The sequence below is a fragment of the Mercenaria mercenaria genome, chromosome 6 (genome assembly GCF_021730395.1).
Source record: "Mercenaria mercenaria strain notata chromosome 6, MADL_Memer_1, whole genome shotgun sequence".
NCBI lineage: Eukaryota > Metazoa > Mollusca > Bivalvia > Venerida > Veneridae > Mercenaria > Mercenaria mercenaria.
The window spans coordinates 53,845,769-53,865,668 of record NC_069366.1 but is presented as its reverse complement, the minus strand read 5'-3'; the positions used below and the strand labels follow the sequence as shown (position 1 = coordinate 53,865,668).

At 36.1% G+C, this 19,900-nt stretch overlaps 2 protein-coding genes across 2 annotated transcripts in view; one reads left to right on the top strand and one right to left on the bottom strand.

Annotated features, from left to right (window-relative positions):
- LOC123548863 (engulfment and cell motility protein 1-like) overlaps positions 1–8,211 on the bottom strand; it is a 70,179-nt gene extending 61,968 nt beyond the window's left edge. The window contains exons 1-3 of the mRNA XM_053546818.1: positions 7,104–8,211; positions 2,345–2,385; positions 415–490 (exon numbers count right to left, since the gene is read on the bottom strand). Coding sequence (XP_053402793.1) covers positions 415–490; positions 2,345–2,385; positions 7,104–7,478 — 492 coding nt within the window. The 5' untranslated portion in view covers positions 7,479–8,211. The remainder of the gene's footprint in view (positions 1–414; positions 491–2,344; positions 2,386–7,103) is intronic.
- A 2,618-nt stretch (positions 8,212–10,829) lies between these two features.
- Positions 10,830–19,900, top strand: part of LOC123548866 (uncharacterized) — a 37,138-nt gene continuing 28,067 nt past the window's right edge. Inside the window, exon 1 of the mRNA XM_053545926.1 lies at positions 10,830–10,848. The gene's annotated coding sequence lies outside the window, so the exon portion shown is untranslated. The remainder of the gene's footprint in view (positions 10,849–19,900) is intronic.

Sequence of the window (19,900 nt, the reverse complement as noted above, 5' to 3'; positions counted from 1 at the left end):
TAGGCGTGTCACAAGATGAAAATTTGCATTTTTGACTATTTCAGGGGCCATAACTCTAGAAATAGGGGGCGGACCCAGATGAAAAATAAGAGGTGTGCAAGTTCATATCATGATAAAGACTCATGCAAGGTTTCATGAATCTATATCAAATACTTTTTGAGCTAGGCGTATCACAAGGTGAAAATGTGCATTTTTGACTATTTCAGGGGCCATAACGAAAAATAGAAGGTGCGCAAGTTCGTATCATGATAAGACTCATGCAAGGTTTCATTAATTTGCATCAAATACTTTTTGAGCTAGGCGTGTAACAAACTTTGAATGGACGCACGGACGGAAGGACACACAGACAAGAGCAAATCTATATGCCCACCACTCATGGGATGATTAATCATTAAAAAATAATTCTGGACATACATGCTCTGTAATGTAAGTCTGTCTGCTTGGCTCGGAGAACTGCAGTGCATAATCTTCCACATTTTGTAGTGTCCACCTGAAAAAAAACAAGAACAAACAACAAGTAAGTGACTTGATGAAGAAGAAAGTTTAATAACATTATACTTTTTTAGACCATGGAAATGGAAGTGAAAAGCAACCATCTGTAGTGTTTCTTCATGTCAGAAAGATATGAGTAAGATTATATGAGCCGCGCCATGAGAAAACCAACATAGTGGGTTTGCGACCAGCATGGATCCAGACCAGCCTGCGCATCCGTGCAGTCTGGTCAGGATCCATGCTGTTCGCTTTTAAAGCCTACTACAATTAGAGAAACCATTAGCGAACAGCATGGATCCTGACCAGACTGCGCGGATGCGCAGGCTGGTCTGGGTCCATGCTGGTTGCAAACCCACTATGTTGGTTTTCTCATGGCGCATCTCATATGAGCAAGAATAGTGTCAACAATGCATGACACACACATCCTGAATATGCTTGACAGAATCATATTCTAAAGTCCAAACTCACAAAAAAATTGAACATAAAATCTATATAAATGTGTTGTGTTGCGCTGCACTGCACTGAATTGCATTGCATTGCTTTGTAGCAAGGGGAGATAACCGAAGAATTAATCTGTACTCGTTTAACTTAAGACCTATCTCTATCTCTCCTGTCTGAAACACACAAGAAATGCCTTGGCCTTACAAACTTAATTCTTATACAAATGTTTGACACTTTAATGATGAATTTCCCCTTATTTTCCTGCACCAGTTTTGCTATATAAATAAATAAATGTCATTTCACCCATTGTGTAGTTCAGCTGGGGGATTCCCTTTCAATGTTCAATTTACTTTAAAAGATCTAACAAACAGTTTCATATAAAATATAATTTGTTCCAGTTTCAATCATTGATAACATTCAAAATGTGTCTATGAAAATAACTTCTACACCAGGTATCAAAAGGGTAACATAATAATCAGGAAGTTTTAGATATAGAAAATTTAAACTAAGTCATCTTTGATAATCTGACACCTTAAAATCAGCATAAAATAGAGAAAATGTTATATCCATTTAAACACGGAATGCCATTATATATTATTTTCTGCTTCAGATATTTTTCAACAAAGAAAATGTTGTAATGTAAGCCACACTTCAATATTATTACAGTACAGTAGAGTTAACAAGAAAATATAAAATAACAAATATTTTGCAGTCACAGCTTGAAGTGAATCTGATACAGAGTTTAGAGACCAGTCTAAGAATGCAACTTTACCATTGGTCAATTTCAAAACTGTGTTTAGAAAACAACCAATCAGATGCTTGCTTTATGAGACTGGTCTCCAAAATCAATTTTATAACACAGCCCTTATGTATTCTGCAGTTCCATTTAAAATAACTCAAAATCAATGTTTATATCCCATAAAGCTTTTAATTTCATGTTAAAAACAAAAAAAAAAAAGGATTGTTCAAATAGAGCAGAAATTATGCATAAAGAACATGGATACAAAAGCATTACTTTCAATATTGCACAATCATGATCTTGTACAGTCAGCCTCATAAAGGGAGGTAATCAAAAACAATTAATTCAATAATACTTCTTACTGAGCTAAATAGTCAAACCTTTGATAAATAAATGAGAAAATTATCGGAAATAATATTGTCAAAACATACTGTATTTTATGCTTGTAACAAAAAATGTGGCAGCCGAATTACAACAAAGTCATTAAATAATATGTGCCTTTAAACATTACCACACAACCAACTGAATTTTCATGACAAAATATTTTTAGTGTGTATCCAAAAAGAGGGGTAATTAATGACCAGCTAAATACAAAGGATTTCTTTTAACTGTTTTCCAAGCAATTTAACTGACTGACTACTTTAATTAATAGAACAGGAAATATTAACTTACTTGTCACAAATATCTTGTACAATATGTGCCAGTGGGCGGTTCTGAAAAGAAAAAATCATTGTTAACGAATAATGTTTATTGAAATGATACATGGAAAAAATTCTTTCAAACTAAAATAGTGGCAATTCAAACTGCATAATGAATGAAAACAATTTAAAAGATAAAAATCTCAAGACATTGTTAGCATTCTGCTGAGCTATTATTATGAAATCTTCAGAAATGATCTAATATTTTCTATTTAAAAAAACAAAAAACACCTTTCTTGAGATATTGCCAAGCAAAAGAATGTGTGACCTTGACCTTAGACTTACTGACCCCTATGTGATCTCTGCATGTTTTCTTGATGAGGTATGGAGCAGACGGGAAGCTATTTGAGCTCTGACCTCTAATTTGACCTTGACCTTGGACATAGTAACCTGGGTTGTGCGCTGTATATGAAAGTCATAAACCAATAAAGATCTCAGCAAAAGCATGTGTAATGTGCAGAAGGAACAAATCTACTTACCCCTGAAATTCTTTGTAAAAAGGGAATATAATTCAAATAATACTGATGTCAGAGATATGAGTCTTCTCGAACACAATGTAGGTGACAATCTGAAGCATTAACTATTTTAAATTTTGATGAAAATGCATTATGGGATTTGCACACCTCAGCACTGACATAATAAAGCCAGATAATCACTTTTTGCATTGAAGTGACAATTATTACATATGAAAAGGTGCATAACTTTGATATCAATATTTTAAGAATTACATCCCTTTTTACCAACAATTTAAAGTTAACGTTTAAATGTACCCACTCTCTAACTCTGAAATTATTTCTTGGGTTTTCTCAAAGGGATCCAGGCCTCCAGATCATTCGACAACAACAAAAAAGATTTTTTTTAGATATCTGGAAATAAATGCTATATTTCTTAAGATTTAGTTGTTGTTGGATTTAACGTCGCACCGACACATGATAGGTCATATGGTGACTGTCAAGCTTTAATGGTGGAGGAAGACCCCAGGTGCCCCTTTGTGAATTATTTCATCACGAGCGGGCACCTGGGTAGAACCACCGACCTTCCATAAGCCAGCTGGATGGCTTCCTCACATGTAGAATTCAACGCCCCGAGTGAGGCTCGTACCCACATCGATGAGGGGCAAGTGATTTGAAGTCAGCGACCTTAACCACTCGAGGCCCCCATATTTCTTAAGAAGGCTTTAAAACTCAACTACTGACAAACTTAAATGTTATGGAAACACATGAGAATTTGCTGTTTTTACTACTTTTAACAATGAAAATGGAAAAGCATTTGTAATGCTTTACTCCAGGTAAACTGTCTCGATAATAAATATCTATATTTTGAAGTCATAATTCACTAATTCCGCTATAGCGCTATTGGCTACGAAGACGGGAAAATGTCTTTATTGCTGCGGTGTTCGGGGGTTTAATCCCCGACGCGGTCATCTTTTTTTCTTGATTTGGAATTTTTTAAATATTTTAGAAACAACAAGGAGCTGCGTTCAATAAACGCTTGATGTCCCAAGTGGCATCCTTGTCGATAGATTTTGCACCTAAGCCCAAAACGAGGTCAAGGTCAAGGTCAAACTGAGGTCAGGTGATGTCTGAAGATGAGGAATGGTCACAGTTTACATCTGTATTAGTATCAATTCATTCTTGCAAGGGGTATTGATGCTAGACGAAACAGTCCCATTTGGTTAACCAAGAGATGGCCCATACAAAGCAACCAGTTCAGTGAAGTATCTGGGTGCTACATTAGACCAAAATCTTTCCGGTGATGAAATTGCACGTTCAGTGGTCACTAAGTCTAATGCTCGGTTAAAATACCTTCATAGAAAGAATCAGTTCTTGGATCTTCATACTAAGAAGCTTTTAGTAATGTCTCTGATACAGTGTCATTTTGATTATGTATGCTCTAGTTGGTATCCAAGTTTGACCAAGTATTGGAAAAATAGGCTTCAAACTACTCAAAACAAAATGATCAGATTTGTTTTGAACATGGATAGTAGGTCTCATGTTGGGTCAGAGCAATTCAAGTCTCTAAATTGGTTGCCTGCACAGTCTCAAAGAGAGTAGATCAGATAACACTCTGTCATGTCCACAGAATTAAGTCAGGCACTGCACCGGAATATCTTAAGGAGCATTTTACATCCCATTTTCCAGCCCATGACCATTTTACCAGATCTAGAGTGTCTGCACTTCCATCATCAAATTCTTTTGATTCTAATTATTTCTTTGTTGATACTGGTCGGTTTTCTTTGCCAGAGAGGATGGGTAGCTTTGGTAGAAAGTCTTTTGCTTACAATGGGATTGTCTTGTGGAATGGTCTCCCTCAACATCTTAGGGATATTGAATCTTCCCATTCATTTAAGCATGCCATCAAATCCTTTTTAATGCCTAATTGATTTTAATAGTCTTTCAGTTGTAGTATATTAAAATCTTTTAATTGATTTAAACAGACAAGTCTTAGAAATATAATTCTTATCTCAGTCATTTATATTTTTTATTTTTGCTGCTGTACTGATTTCATTTAAATGTAGCTATACTTACATTTTTAAAGTATAAGTATTTTTTATTTTTGTCAGAAGTAGTGAGTTTTCTATTTTGGCTGACAACTTTGTGATCATCTTATCCTTCACTGATCATTCCTCATGAAATATTATGTGATAAATCCTTTACTGTGATACATATATGTGATCTCAATTAGCTTTCATAAATTATTCAGTATTTAAGATTATGTATCTTGCTTTATTACTCAAAATATAACAGTTAAACATGACTTTCTGTGTCATGCCGCCAATAATAGGGACCACAATGGAAATAAGAAGAATCATTTCATCTTTTTTGTGTTATCCCTGGTATTGGTGAGCATTACATGGCTTTGCTGAGTAATATGATATAACTGTGTAATGATTTGTTGGTTTGTCACTATGTAATATTTATTATGCATTGATCTGTCATTTGTTTTATCGCTATATTGCCATGTCATGTACACTTGTGCCAAATAAAACTTACTTACTTACTTAACCTAAGTCCAAAATGAGGTCAAGGTCAAGGTCAAGGTCAAACTGAGGCCAGGTGATGTCTGAAAATGAGGAATGGTCACAGGTTACATCTGCATTAGTATCAAGTCATTCTAGTAAGGGGTATTGATGCTAGACGAAACGGTCCCATTTGGTTAACCTCGTACACACGGACGAACTGACGAACGAACGGGCGGACGGACAGGACAATCACTATATGCCTCCCGCATCAGTAGATGCTGGGGGCATAAAAACTCAAATTCTAACGTTCATAATATGAACAAACTTCAATTTGAAAGAAAGATTATTTTTCGCCAAATCTGGAGGTCAGTGCCTTTAAGGTTTGAAACCTTAAAATTGGTTCTTCACATATAACAAGGCTTCTATCTTTGACATCAATAATGCTTACATTTTGAGCTATCTCTAAATGCAATTATTTCATGCATCATAAAATACTTCATTTAACTCATAAAATAGCAATCTTTTTAAATGCACTGAAGCTTTATTCATCTATTCATCCGTGTGTAATGCATATAGTTTCCTGTTCTGAATTCAAGGTTTAAACAAGATCCAGTCTCAAACTCTAGCATCTGATTGGCTGTTTAAACAAGATCCAGTCTCAAACTCTAGCATCTGACTGGCTATTTCCAAGCACAGTTTTGAAATTGACCAATGGCAGGTTTGCATTCTGACAGTTTTGGACATGGTATTAATACCATACACAGTATCATTTACAGGATCTTGATTTTTTTAAAAATCAGGGGTTGTAGTTTATGTGTTGGGGGAAGGGGGCTGGGGGAAGGTTCTTAGGTCTCGCGACAGGCACCTGTCCAAACAAATGTGAAACAAGAAGCTGCGTTCAATAAACGCTTGATGCCCCCAGTGGCATCCTTGTCAATACAAAGCAACCTAAGTCCAAAACGAGGTGAAGGTCAAGGTCAAACTGAGGGCAGGTGATGTTTGAAGATGAGGAATGGTCACAGGTTACATCTGCATTAGTATCAAGTCATTCTAGTAAGGGGTATTGATGCTAGAGGAAACGGTCCCATTTGGTTAACCAAGAGATGGCCCATACAAAGCAACTGAAGTCCAAAACAAGGTCAAGGTCAAGGTCAAACTGAGGTCAGGTGATGTTTGAAGATGAGGAATGGTCACAGGTTACATCTGCATTAGTATCAAGTCATTCTAGTAAGGGGTATTGATGCTAGACGAAACGGTCCCATTTGGTTAACCTCATATGGACGGATGAACGGACAGGACAATCACTATATGCCTCCCACATCAGCAGATGCTGGGGGCATAAAAAATAAAGTGCCAATACCAAAAATGTTATCATCTGAGAGTGTTTTATTCAGTTGCAACAATAGCATATTTCTGGCGGAACACAGGTAAACATTTACTGCATTTGAAAAGTGCTCATGACTTTGAAAGTACTATGCTACTGCTTTTATAGTTTGTAGTTTTTACTTGCAGCAATACTTATGATAACATGAAAACTTTCCACTTTTAACTGCAGAAAAAGATCACAGGAGTCCAACTAGGCATTATTTTTGGAATGAGCAAGCAACAAGATAGAACCACAAACTTTTTGAAAGCTTTCTTGATGGACAGCAGTAAGTGGCAAATGATCCCAAGACAACAAAATCATTCTGCAGCATAGATCCCTAAATATATGTACAAGATGTAACATTATGTTGCATCCTGTATCATAGCAGAGCATAATTATACACACCTGATTAAACTCATAGAAAATTGTATCCCCATATCCACAAATCGCAACTTTCTTCAAATAGTCGGGGTGATCCATATGAACAAACTGCTTTTTATCAATGAGGGTCAATGGCCTGGTAACCCGAATCTCCCCCTCTGAGGAAACCCTCTGCCTAGTTATACCTGTATTTCGACCAACGCTCTGAGAAAGACCTGCCACATGTGGTGGGTGGTCATAATCACCATCTTCCATTATTTGAGTTAGAGTCAAATTTTGTAACCCAGGGTCAGATTTCCCATGATGCATAACTTTCTTATGGCTTTTGGGGCCATGTTCGCCTTTAATTTCAACGGACGTGCTCCGATGAACAACAGTCTTTGATCTCTCTTTATCCATACTGACTCCTTTTATCCACTAACCTATGTAACAACTCTTCTTTGAAAGTATGTTTTTTTTTATTTAATATAGTTACACTAGTATAAAGGGTAGACTTAAAGAGTCAGCAAATATTTAATCAATGCCGACAGCTTGAAATTTCCTCTCAAAAACTGTCAAACAAATTTATGTATCCTTTCAACTTATTCACTATTAAACTCTTTACTACAAACAACTATTTTTAAAATCCTTTTAATTAAAATCCAGGTAATTAAATATAACTTAACACACTCAAGTGCTGTTTAGTGACACTTGTTTTACAGCTGTTCAAACAGTCTCTGGCTACTGGGTTGTAGCCAAGAGATACTGGAATGACTTTTTCATAAAAAGTGAACAATGACAAAATTAACTTCCGTATTTCTCATCTCAAAATAACTTGTTCATATGATATATATAACTCTAGGTTTAAGCTTTAATACACTTTGTTTATATCATAATACTACCTTGCCATGCATGAGATAATTGTCTTTATTATTATAAAGACGACCCCCTTAAGGTTACAGACATATAGGTGACGTTACCATGGCAACAAAACTACTGATAAAATCAGGAGGTGATGCTTTTTCTTTTCTTTTTTTTTTTTTTTATTATCTACATTTAAGGTAGCGGAAAACCCAGGCAAGTAAAACCACTTTGATCTATACAGCCTTAAAATTATGATACAGAGTTTAATATAAATTTGATATAAATCTGCAAAACTATGCAGTAATATCACTACAATACAAAAAACAGGTAAATGTTCTGCCAATATGCGTATGGAAGGGAATCTCCGCCAGGACATGCATGCTGCTAAATGACATTGCTATGTTATTTACTTACATATGCGTTCTGCAACATTGCAACTGCATTTTAGGAAATTTCCGCCAGGACATGCATGCTGCTAAATGACAAATGCATGTTGCCTTGTGTTATTCGTTTTAAACTAAATGCAACATCCATGCGTCTTTGTGTTACCTTTCATCCGTTAGTGGCACATACCTTGCATCTTTCGTCACTGCATGTATGTAAAACGCATATTCTTGCGTGTAAATGGCAATGCATCCATTCTGTGGCATATTAAAATGTTTATGTGAACAAGTTCTAAGTGTTTTGTACGTTTTTTACTTTCTGAAATTGATTGAATCGTTCCTCCATTATATAAAATAACACATGCATGTTTAACATTTAGTTGTTGCCCGTTTTTTTTTTTTGTTTTTGATATATAGGTCCCTGCTGTAGACCTTTTCTGTGTGGGGCCCCTACTTTAAATTCATGGATTCTTAGTATTGGAATGATTTGAAATTTAGGCAAGGCGAAAACAGTGCTAAGTAAAGCACTAAAGCAGCACGAATTAATAATGCGACTTTAACATTTGTAAATAATGAAATTCGTAGAAAGTTTGGGAACCAAATTTCCGGCAGTTTCCGTAAAATCAGTGAACCATGAAAGGTGTTTTAGTAAAAAAGTACTCATAATTCCAGCTTTTCCAGGGACGAAATTTTCCACCGAAAACAACACAAGTATACACGGGTAAGTTAGACTCTCCCTCCGTTTAACCTACGAAACTACCGAACACGTGAATTGCTGTCGAGAGTGTCTCCCGTGTATACTAATTTGCGCTAAAAATTTTGCTTTTTGTTTAGTTCCCTGTAATGTTATAATGCACTACCGTGCTTAGATTTTAGTTATACTGCAAGTTTAAATATTTATTAAAGCCATGTGTTTTAGTATATTATTTTCGCCGGGAAACTGTAATATAAACAAAAACCCCAAGTGGTTGCAAACATCGCTAATGTTAAAACCCAAAAAGCAGTAAAAATCAAGTATAAAATTTCGGAATATTCACAAGTCACAACGTTGTTAATAGCTCGTTACATTCAGTAGCATATACGAAATACGCATAAGAAAACATAGAATACAGTTAGTAATAGCATGAGTATACATTTCAATATTGAAGTAAGCAAACAAAAAGGTTGAACGCACTTGTCAATTACATGAAAGAATAACAGATATTCATAAAAGGCCCTGTTTTTTTTTAGAAATTAAGAAGCATTAAAGATGAATTTCTTGTAAGGCAAATGAAAGAAACTAAATGCAGTTGCAATTTTTCAGAACGCATATGTAAGTAAATAACATAGCAATGTCATTTAGCAGCATGCATGTCCTGGCGGAGATTCCCTTCCATATATGCGCACAATACTTTTGATCAGTTGATAAAATGTCTTGCAATATATTAAAATGCGTAAAAGCCAAAAATTGCAACTGAGCATTTTGCTTTCAAGTTTGAGTAAACAAAATAATAGCTGATAATGTAATTTTCAAAATTTTAAAATAAAATGTCTGCCTTTTTTATATATTTTTGTTTACATCAGTTTACTCCACTAACAGGTATTTTTATCATTCTTATTTACCAATTTCATGAGTTTGTGAATTAGCTATTAAAATACATTGTTGTACCTTCATAATTGTAACTTCGGCTTTTTGCATCATTTCCTTTTTTGTTTCGTTTTTCTTTACATTAGTTTACTCTCATAACATATATTTTTATTATTCTGTTTTAACAGTTTCATGAGTTTGTGAATTAGTTATTCAAGAATGCCTCACCTACATTTTTATAACTTCTGTTTTTTTCGCATAATTTCTAGAACAATTTACTTCGACCTGAAAAGTTTAGATTTTGTAAATTCATCATTTTGAACGGAGGCCAACAATACTGATTTAATTGTGCTAAAGATATGCAACATGACCAACAAAACTGAAGTTTTTAAGATATTTTTTTCCTACCTGAAATAAGTATTTTATATGAGGATATCATTCTTAAGTTGTTTTTGTAAATATCGGTACTTTCCCAAAATTTTCCATTCGAAAAATGGGTTAGCTTTATACGTTTCACAAAAATGGAAAAACCATTTAACTGCAGTGCAACATAATACATTGTATAAATACAATATCAACATAATTTTATTTAAAAGGCATACACTGCGGATATCATTAAAGGTATTTTGAATAAATGTGACAGGCAAATGCATTCCTATGAAATAAAAGAAGTGATAAATTTATCTACTGGTAAGAATAAGGCTATTATAAATTAATTGCTAGATTATCATCTTAATTAATAAGTTGCAGAGTAGGGGATTTTATTTTTGATAGTATGCTGTATGAAAACACAAAAAAATGATGCCCTAAAATGTAGAACCAAAATACACAGTATCATTCACTTTTGAGGTCGGAAATGTTTCTGCAAAACAAAGTACTGTTTTTACAAATCAAGATTCAAAACAATATATATCGGATAATACCTAATTTTAGCAACAGAAAATAATGTATATGGGACATAACCACGATAGTACAGGTAAGTATTAGCATTGTAATTATTTGTATTTTGCATTAGTTGGTTCGTTATCCCACGGAATCACAATGTGTTTTTCAGTATTTCATTCTATAAATTTTCACCATTAACCTTTAGCCTACTTAATTTCTAAAATGGACTGGGCCATCATTCAATTTGGGCAACACTATTTACTATTCGAAGGGGTGTTCACTTAAAATTTACTAACTGAATAGTGAACAGTGCAGACCACAATATTGGTCAGCACTGGTCGCAAAGGCAAAATCAATTGCAGCCATTCATTGTTATATTCTAACGAGAGATACAGTAGATGAACTAAATAATAATGAAGTTTGTTGCATATTGTAATATCTTTTCTTCCCAATTAGTATACAAAATATTCAAATCAATGTATATACATGAGCTATGGAAATATATAGTAATTGTATCTAATGTTTGGCCAGAAAAACTGACTCTAAGAATCTACTTACACAGTTCGGAAAAACATTGGCATCTTCGAAGAATTCAACATAAAATATTTAAACTGTGTGACATCTAGGCTACAGGACAACTGTTAACTATGCAAACACTAAGCCCTTCCCAATATTTTTTAAGAAGAGCTTTCACTCTGAATAACATAATGCAAACCATACTGATATCTCGATTTGACTGACAAATCTATAACATGAACACCCAAATGTCAAAATCGAACCAATAAGATAAATGGATAATAAAACAAGAAAACTACTGTTAACGGATATATTTAAATTGCAAGGTAAAAATTTGCGAAATTGTAAAAATGATATCATACTAATGCTACATGAATTTGAATTATACTAATGGTGAATATTTATGCGAGAGTGAATTTTGTGAGATGTAGGGCCTCGCGAATATAGCAAAAATTAAACCCTCGCGAAAATTTCTACTTTTACAGTAACTCTTGCTAAAATTTGATACATTATCTTTGAACAATTCCTAAAAGAAAGTTACAAATGTTTTTTGAGCAAATAAAAATTGTCAGGTTGGGGCAGCATAAGGGGTGGAGTTTGGACTTTGAAGCCAGGCAGGTAAGGTTGATACTCAAGCAATTAATTTCTTATGGGCAGAGCTAATTGAGCCGCGCCATGGGAAAATCAACATAGTGGCTTTGCGACCAGCATGGATCCAGACCAGCCTGCGCATCCGCGCAGTCTGGTCAGGATCCATGCTGTTCGCTTTCATAGCCTATAGCAATTACAGAAACCGTTAGCGAACAGCATGGATCCTGACCAGACTGCGCGGATGCGCAGGCTGGTCTGGATCCATGCTGGTCGCAAAGCCACTATGTTGGTTTTCCCATGGCACGGCTCAATTAGATCTGAGAACATTTTGTGCTGAAGATAGAACATTATAACTGTAGTATTTGATCAAAAGAAGAAAATTTACAATTGTTAACATAACCTACTGACTGTAACTGAGAATACCAGTACTGTGAAATAATTGTTTTATTTTGACTGTGAAAATCCACCCCAAAGATAAAATCCAATGAACAAAATAAAACTCCAATTTATTTAATCTTCTTATTTTGAAATCTCCAAATTCTTATTCCTAGATGTTGGCAAAAACCTCGGAATTTCATGCCAATATCATTACGGAGAGAAAAGAAAAATGCATTCAATTCATATATTTACATTTCTACAGTAGCTTGCTACAAAAATAAATAGTTTGCTATCCACCTGTACAATGTATCAGAAAATCAAAACACATGTCAGAATATCAATAATTTAAACATCTAAATACAATAGCCAAAAAGACCTGACCTTGTTCATTTTCCAATAAAAATATTAACAGTTCCTGGTTTTTATTCAAAATATTGTTCAATCAAATGAAAAACCATATAGCTGTTTTGATATGAAAGAGATTTAATGAAATTCTGCCAAATGGTAAGTTTGTTATGTACAAATATGTGGATTTTTAGACAATAAAAGGGCAATAACTCTGAAGTTACAAAAGAAATCCCTACGAAATTGTGTATGCACAACCATATTATAGTGCTCAAAATTCTGTTTAAGTTTCATAGTTCAAGGTCGAAACTTTTAAAAGTTATGTTGCAGAAATTGCCACATCTATAGATCTATAGTACCCTATATAGTTAACAGTAGAAACTTCTAAGGGCCATAACTCTGGTGTTACTAGGGCAATCTGACTGAAACTTGATGGGCCGCAAGAACTCATAGTGTTGAACATGTACATGAAGTTTTATATAAATATTCCCAACCATTTCCTAGATATGGCTCCGGACGGACGGACGGACGGGATCCCTCCGACTTTCGTCGGGGGATAACAAGATTCCTCAATGCATGTCAAAGTTGTGGCCGGACAAGGTCTGATATATGACTTCCAACTGTGACCTTGACCTTTGAGACAGGAACCTAGGGTTTGTGCATTACACTGTCTCACTGAGGTTCCTCAATACATGTCAAAGTTAAGGGCCAGACATGATCTGATATTATTTTTGACATCCAAATGTGACCTTGACCTTTAAGATAAGAACCTGGGGTTTGCGCATGACACTCCGTCACAATGAGGTTAACATTCTTGCCAAATATAAACAAGATTCCTCAATGCATGTCAAAGTTATGGGCCAGACAAGACCTTTGATCTCCAACTGTGACCTTGACCTTTAAGATAGGAACCTGGGGTTTGCGCATGACACTCAATCTCAATGAGGTTAACATTCATGTCAAATATAAACAAGATTCCTCAATGCATGTCAAAGTTATGGTCTGGACAATTGAATCCAGACAGACACACACACTGATGCACGCACGCACAAACGCAGGCATGCATATACACCGAACAGCCATTTGGATAACTTTGTCTTAGCTTCCGCAAGCTGGCTCGACAAAAAGAGCACTAAGATTAGTATCTACTATCTAACTAATTCTAGACTGTAAATAAGAAACAAGAGACTTCTTTTGAAGAAGTGCATGCCCTCCCATATAGCTTTGAATATTAACTGATATGTAATATCTGAGTAAATGTTTTTTGTTTAAATCCATCAATGAATGACAAAATTAAAGAGCGGACAACAAATCGATATGGACATTCAACAAAGGGAAACTAGAAAATGCTTTTGTAAAAAAGCGCATGTCTCCCCCAATGCAAAGTCCTATAGGCAAGAAGTCAATAGAGGTCAGGAGCGAAAGTCAAAGAGACACTGATGGTTGGCTGCAATAGGGATTATCTACTTGGCATGTCCAGTCATCCCGCTAAATTTCAACACTCTTGGCCTAGTGGTTCTCAAGTCACCGTTCAGGCTCCTGTGACCTTGACCTTTGATCAAGTGACCTCAAAATAAAAAGGGGTCATCTACTCTGCATGTCCAATCATCCTATTAAGTTTCAACATTGTAGGTCAAGTGGTTCTCAAGTTATTTCCAAAAAATGATTTTACATGAACAGGCCACTGTGACCTTGACCTTTAATAGACTGACCCCAAAATCAATAGGGGTCATCTACTCTGCATGTTCAATCATCCTATGAAGTTTCAACATTCTGGGTCAAGTGGTTCTCAAGTTATTGATCGGACTGGTTATCAATGTTCAGGCCCCTGTGACCTTGACCTTTAACGGAGTGACCCCAAAAACAATAGGGGTCATTTACTCTGCATGAACAATCATCCTATGAGGTTTCAACATTCTGGGTCGAGAGGTTTTCAAGTTATTGACTGGAAATGGTTTTCCATGTTCAGGCCCCTGTGGCCTTGACCTTTAACAGAGTGACCCTAAAATCGTTAGGGGTCATCTACTCTGCATGACCAATCATCCTATGAAGTTTCATCATTCTGGGTCAAGTGGTTCTCCCAAATTACTGACCGAAATGGTTTTCATGTTCAGGCCCCTGTGACCTTGACCTTTCAGAGTGACCCCAAAAAAAAATAGGGGTCATTTACTCTGCATGAACAATCATCCTATTAAGTTTCAACATTCTGGGTCGAGAGGTTCTCAAGTTACTGACCGGAAATGGTTTTCAATGGTCAGGCCCCTGTGACCTTGACCTTTCAGAGTGACCCCAAAAACAATAGGGGTCATTTACTCTGCATGAACAATCATCCTATTAAGTTTCAACATTCTGGGTCGAGAGGTTCTCAAGTTACTGACCGGAAATGGTTTTCAATGGTCAGGCCCCTGTGACCTTGACCTTTAATGGAGTGACCCCAAAATCGATAGGGGTCATCTACTTTGCATGTACAATCATCCTATTAAGTTTCAACATTCTGGGTCAAGTGGTTCTCTAGTTATTGATCGGAAATGGTTTTCCATGTTCAGGCCCCTGTGACCTTGACCTTTGATGGAGTGACTCCAAAATCAATAGGGATCATCTACTCTTTATGACCAATCATCCTATGAAGTTTCAACATTCTGGGTCAAGTGGTTCTCTAGCTATTGATCGGAAATGGTTTTCAATGTTCAGGCCCCTGTGACCTTGACCTTTGATGGAGTGACCCCAAAATCAATAAGGGGTCATCTACTCTTCATGACAAATCATCCTAAAGAAGTTCTCAACATCTGGGTCAAGTGGTTTTTCTAGTTTTGATCGGAAATGGTTTTCAATGTTCAGGCCCCCGTGACCTTGACCTTTGACGGGTGACCCCAAAATCAATAGGGTCATCTACTCTTTATGGCCAATCCCTCCTATGAAGTTTCAACATTCTGGGTCAAGTGGGTTTTCTAGTTATTGATCGAATGGTTTTCAATGTTCAGGCCCCTGTGACCTTGACCTTTGACGGAGTGAACCCAAAAACAATAGGGGTCGTCTATTTCCCCAGCCCTAAAAACCCTATGAAGTTTGAAAGGGTTTTAGGTCCCAAAAGGTTCTCCAGTATTGGCTCGGAAATGAAGTGTGACGTACGGACGGACGGACGGACGGACAGGGCAAAAACAGTATGTCTCCTGGGGGAGACATAATAATTCAAAAAGTAAGATGGGTAGATTTATGGCTCATGCATGAGATAAATCATCCTGCCATTGTGTCAAGCCTTTCTGAAATCCATCTACATAAATAACAAAGTTACAGACTGGACATGACATCGGGATGGAAGAGAGAACGGACAGATGGACAATCACTATGATTAATATATGCCTGAAATATTATAATAAAAATGATTACAGACAGCCAACCTCGTTCAATCAAAATATCTGCGTTAAATGTACTAAAACTGCAAACTACATTGTCAAAAAATTACCATCCCACAAAAAGTTCTAATATATGCAAATATTTTTCAATGTGACACAATAATGACTGTGTAGGTATGTTTATCAGAATACTTATCAATTTTTGTGGTGAATATTACTTTCTATAGACCTCCATGTGGACAGTTACCTACCAGTCACAGCAGTATTTAACAGTCATAAAATATGATAAAACCTTTTATTTCTAATGTCTGACAAAAAACAAACTCATTTGCTACAAAGGGAAATTATCGTATCTGTAACTAAACTTAACTTATTCCAGGTTATCTACCTTGTCTGTAGATAAACAATGAACAAGCTCTTGAATGGTTGGCAGATGGCAGCCCCTTTAAAGGCTTGGATTTTCATAAGATGAGCAAACCATTTTTTTTTTTTTCGAAAAGGTGCAAAAAATTCATGAGTCACAAAATCTTAGACCTTATTATATAATGAAAATGCCTTTTTTTTGCCAAGTAAGCCTTTTTACATTTTTTTTTCAAAAATAGTGCTTTCAAATTGGCATTTTATTACATGACATCATTTTCTAACCGGACTAGTTATCAATCATTTTCTAAAGAAGCAAGCAAATAAAACTGTCAAGAACGTAGGTTAGGCATAATTATGAAAAACTTTAAATGCAGGAGTATGTGTATAGCTGTTTTTTAAAATGATCTGAATAGTTGGGGCCTTCGTGGCTGTGTGGTAAAAGTTGCTGACTTCAGATCACTTAGCCCGTGCCTCTGTGGGTTCTGAATCCCACCAGGTCCTGGTATGTAGAATTCTTCTATGCCAGGAAGCTATCCTGCCAGTCCGCAGAAGATACTGTAGAACCTTTTAATTTCATGGTCATGGTTTGGACATATACAGGATTTAATTCATGAACGTAAGAAGATTTAGAGTTTTCCTTGTTTAATTGGATTGACTTTCTTGTACTGACACATCCATGAACAAGAGGGCCATGATGGCCCTGTATCGCTCACCTGAGTACCATTGCTCAAAATGATATGATCAAGTTTTGACATAGAGCACATAGGCATACACATTTTAACAAGATTTGAACAAATTTTGTAGAGGTCCATTAGGCAATGCTACATGTCAAATATCTAGGATCTAGGCCTTCTGGTTTATTTTTAGAAAATTTTGAAGACTTTTCTATTTACAATCAAGTAACCCCATGGGGTGGGGTCAATTTGAATAAATTTTGTAGAAGTCTACAAGGCAATGCTACATGTCAAATATCTAAGATCTAGGTCTTCTGGTTTATTTTTAGAAATTTTTTGAAGATTTTCCTATGTAAAATCAAGTGACCCCTGGGGCGGGGTCAATCTTGACCCCAGGGGTCATGATTTGAATAAATTTTGTAGAGGTCCACTACGCAATGCTACATGTCAAATATCTAAGCTCTAGGCCTTCTGGTTTATTTTTATAAAATTTTTGAAGATTTTCCTATGTAAAATCAAGTGACCCCTGGGGCGGGGTGAATTTTGACCCCGGGGGTCATGATTTGAAAATTTTTTGTAGAGGTCCACTAGGCAACGCTACATGTCAAATATCTAAGCTCTAGGCCTTCTGGTTTATTTTAAGAAAATTTTTGAAGATTTTCCTATGTAAAATCAAGTGAGCCCTGGGGCGGGGTCAATTTTGACTCCGGGGTCATGATTTGAAGAAATTTTGTAGAGGTCCACTACACAATGCTATATGTCAAGTATATAAGCTCTAGGCCTTCTGGTTTATTTTTAGAAAATTTTTGAAGATTTTCCTATGTAAAATCAAGTGACTCCTGGGGTGGGGTCAATTTTGACACCGGGGTCATGATTTAAACAATTTTGTAGAGGTCCACTAGGCAATGCTACATGTAAAATATCTAAGCTCTAAGGCTTCTGGTTTTTGAGAAGAAGATTTTTTAAGATTTTCCTATGTAAAATCAAGTGACCCCTGGGGCGGGGTCAATTTTGACTCCGGGGTCATGATTTGAACAAGAGATCACAGAGTGATCTTGGCGCCCACCAATGTGCCATTTTTGAGTGTTCCAAATTTCAAGACTTATTGACTAGCTCAAGGTCAAATTTCATTTCTGTACACAACACAAAGCTATGCATGTGGTCCAAATTTGAAGCCTGTACCTTCAAAAATGTGAAAGTAGGTCACTAGGTCAATGTCAAGGTCAAAGTTTGTTTCGGTACACAAAACTATGCATGTGGTCCTAAATTTGAAGCCTGTAGCTACAGAAATGTGAAAGTAGGTCACTAGGTCAATCTTAAGGTCAAAGTTCATTTTGGTACACAAAACTATGCAAGTGGTCCAAATTTGAAGGCTGTAGCTTGAGAAATGTAAAAGTAGGTCACTAGGTCAAAATCCAGATCAAATTTTACTTCGGAATACAAAACTATGCATGTGGTCCAAATCTGAAGCCTGTACCTTAAAAATGTGAAAGTAGGTCACTAGGTCAATGAAAAGGGTCAAAGTTTGTTTCGGTACACAAACTATGCATGTGGTCCAAATTTGAAGGCTGTAGCTTGAGAAATGTAAAAGTAGGTCACTAGGTCAAAATCAAGGTAAAATTTTTATTTCGGAATACAAAACTATGCATGTGGTCCAAATTTGAAGCCTGTACCTTAAAAATGTGAAAGTAGGTCACTAGGTCAATGTAAAGGTCAAACGTCATTTCAGTACAAAAACTATGCAAGTGGTCCAAATTTGATGGCTGTAGCTTGAGAAATGTAAAAGTAGGTCACTAGGTCAAAATCAAGGTCAAATTTTATTTCAGAATACAAAACTATGCATGTGGTCCAAATTTGAAGCCTGTACCTTCAAAAATGTGAAAGTAGGTCACTAGGTTAATGTCAAGGTCAAAGTTTTTTTCGGTACACAAAACTATGCATGTAGTCCAAATTTGAAGGCTGTAGCTTGAGAAATGTGAAAGTAGGTCACTAGGTCAAAATCAATGTCAAATTTCATTTTGAAACACGAAACTATGCATATGGTCTAAATTTGATGCCTGTACCCTCAAAAAATGTGAAAGTAGGTCACTAGGTCAAAATCAAGGTCAAAGTTTTTTCCAGTGCACAAAATTATGCATGTGGTCCAGATTTGAAGGCTGTAGCTACAGGAATGTGAAAGTAGGTCACTAGGTCAAAATCAAGGTCAACTCATGTCAAGGTTCATCTTGCCACTCAAAAATATACATGTGGTCCAAGTTTGAATGTTGTAGTTACTGACAAGAACATTTTAAAAGCTTTTCCCTATATAAGTCTATATGAACCATGTGACCCCCGGGGCGGGGCCATATTTAACCCTAGGAGGATAATTTGAACAAACTTGGTAGAGAACCACTAGATGATGCAACATTACAAGTATCAAAGCCCTAGGCTTTGTGGTTTGGACAAGAAGATTTTCAAAGTTTTTCCCTATATAAGTCTATATAAACCATATGACCCCCAGGGCGGGGCCATATTTGACCCTAGGTGTATAATTTGAACAATCATTATCTTAGTTGAAGACCACTAGATGATGTCACATACAAAATATCAAAGCCCTAGGCCCTGTGGTTTTGGACAAGAGGTTATTCAAAGGTTTTCCCTATATAAGTCTATATAAGCCATGTGACCCCCAGGGCGGGGCCATATTTGACCCCAGAGAAATAATTTGAATCATCTTGGTAGAGGACCACTAGATGATGCTTCATACCAAATATCAAAGCCCTAGGCTCTGTGGTTTTGGACAAGAAGGTTTTCAAAGCTTTTCCCTATATAAATCTATATAAATTATAGAAATAAACAAAGGGCCATAACTCTCTCATAAATTGTTGAACCAGTCTGATTTTCAGGGGGACACAACTAGGGTACCAATACATCATTCTGACAA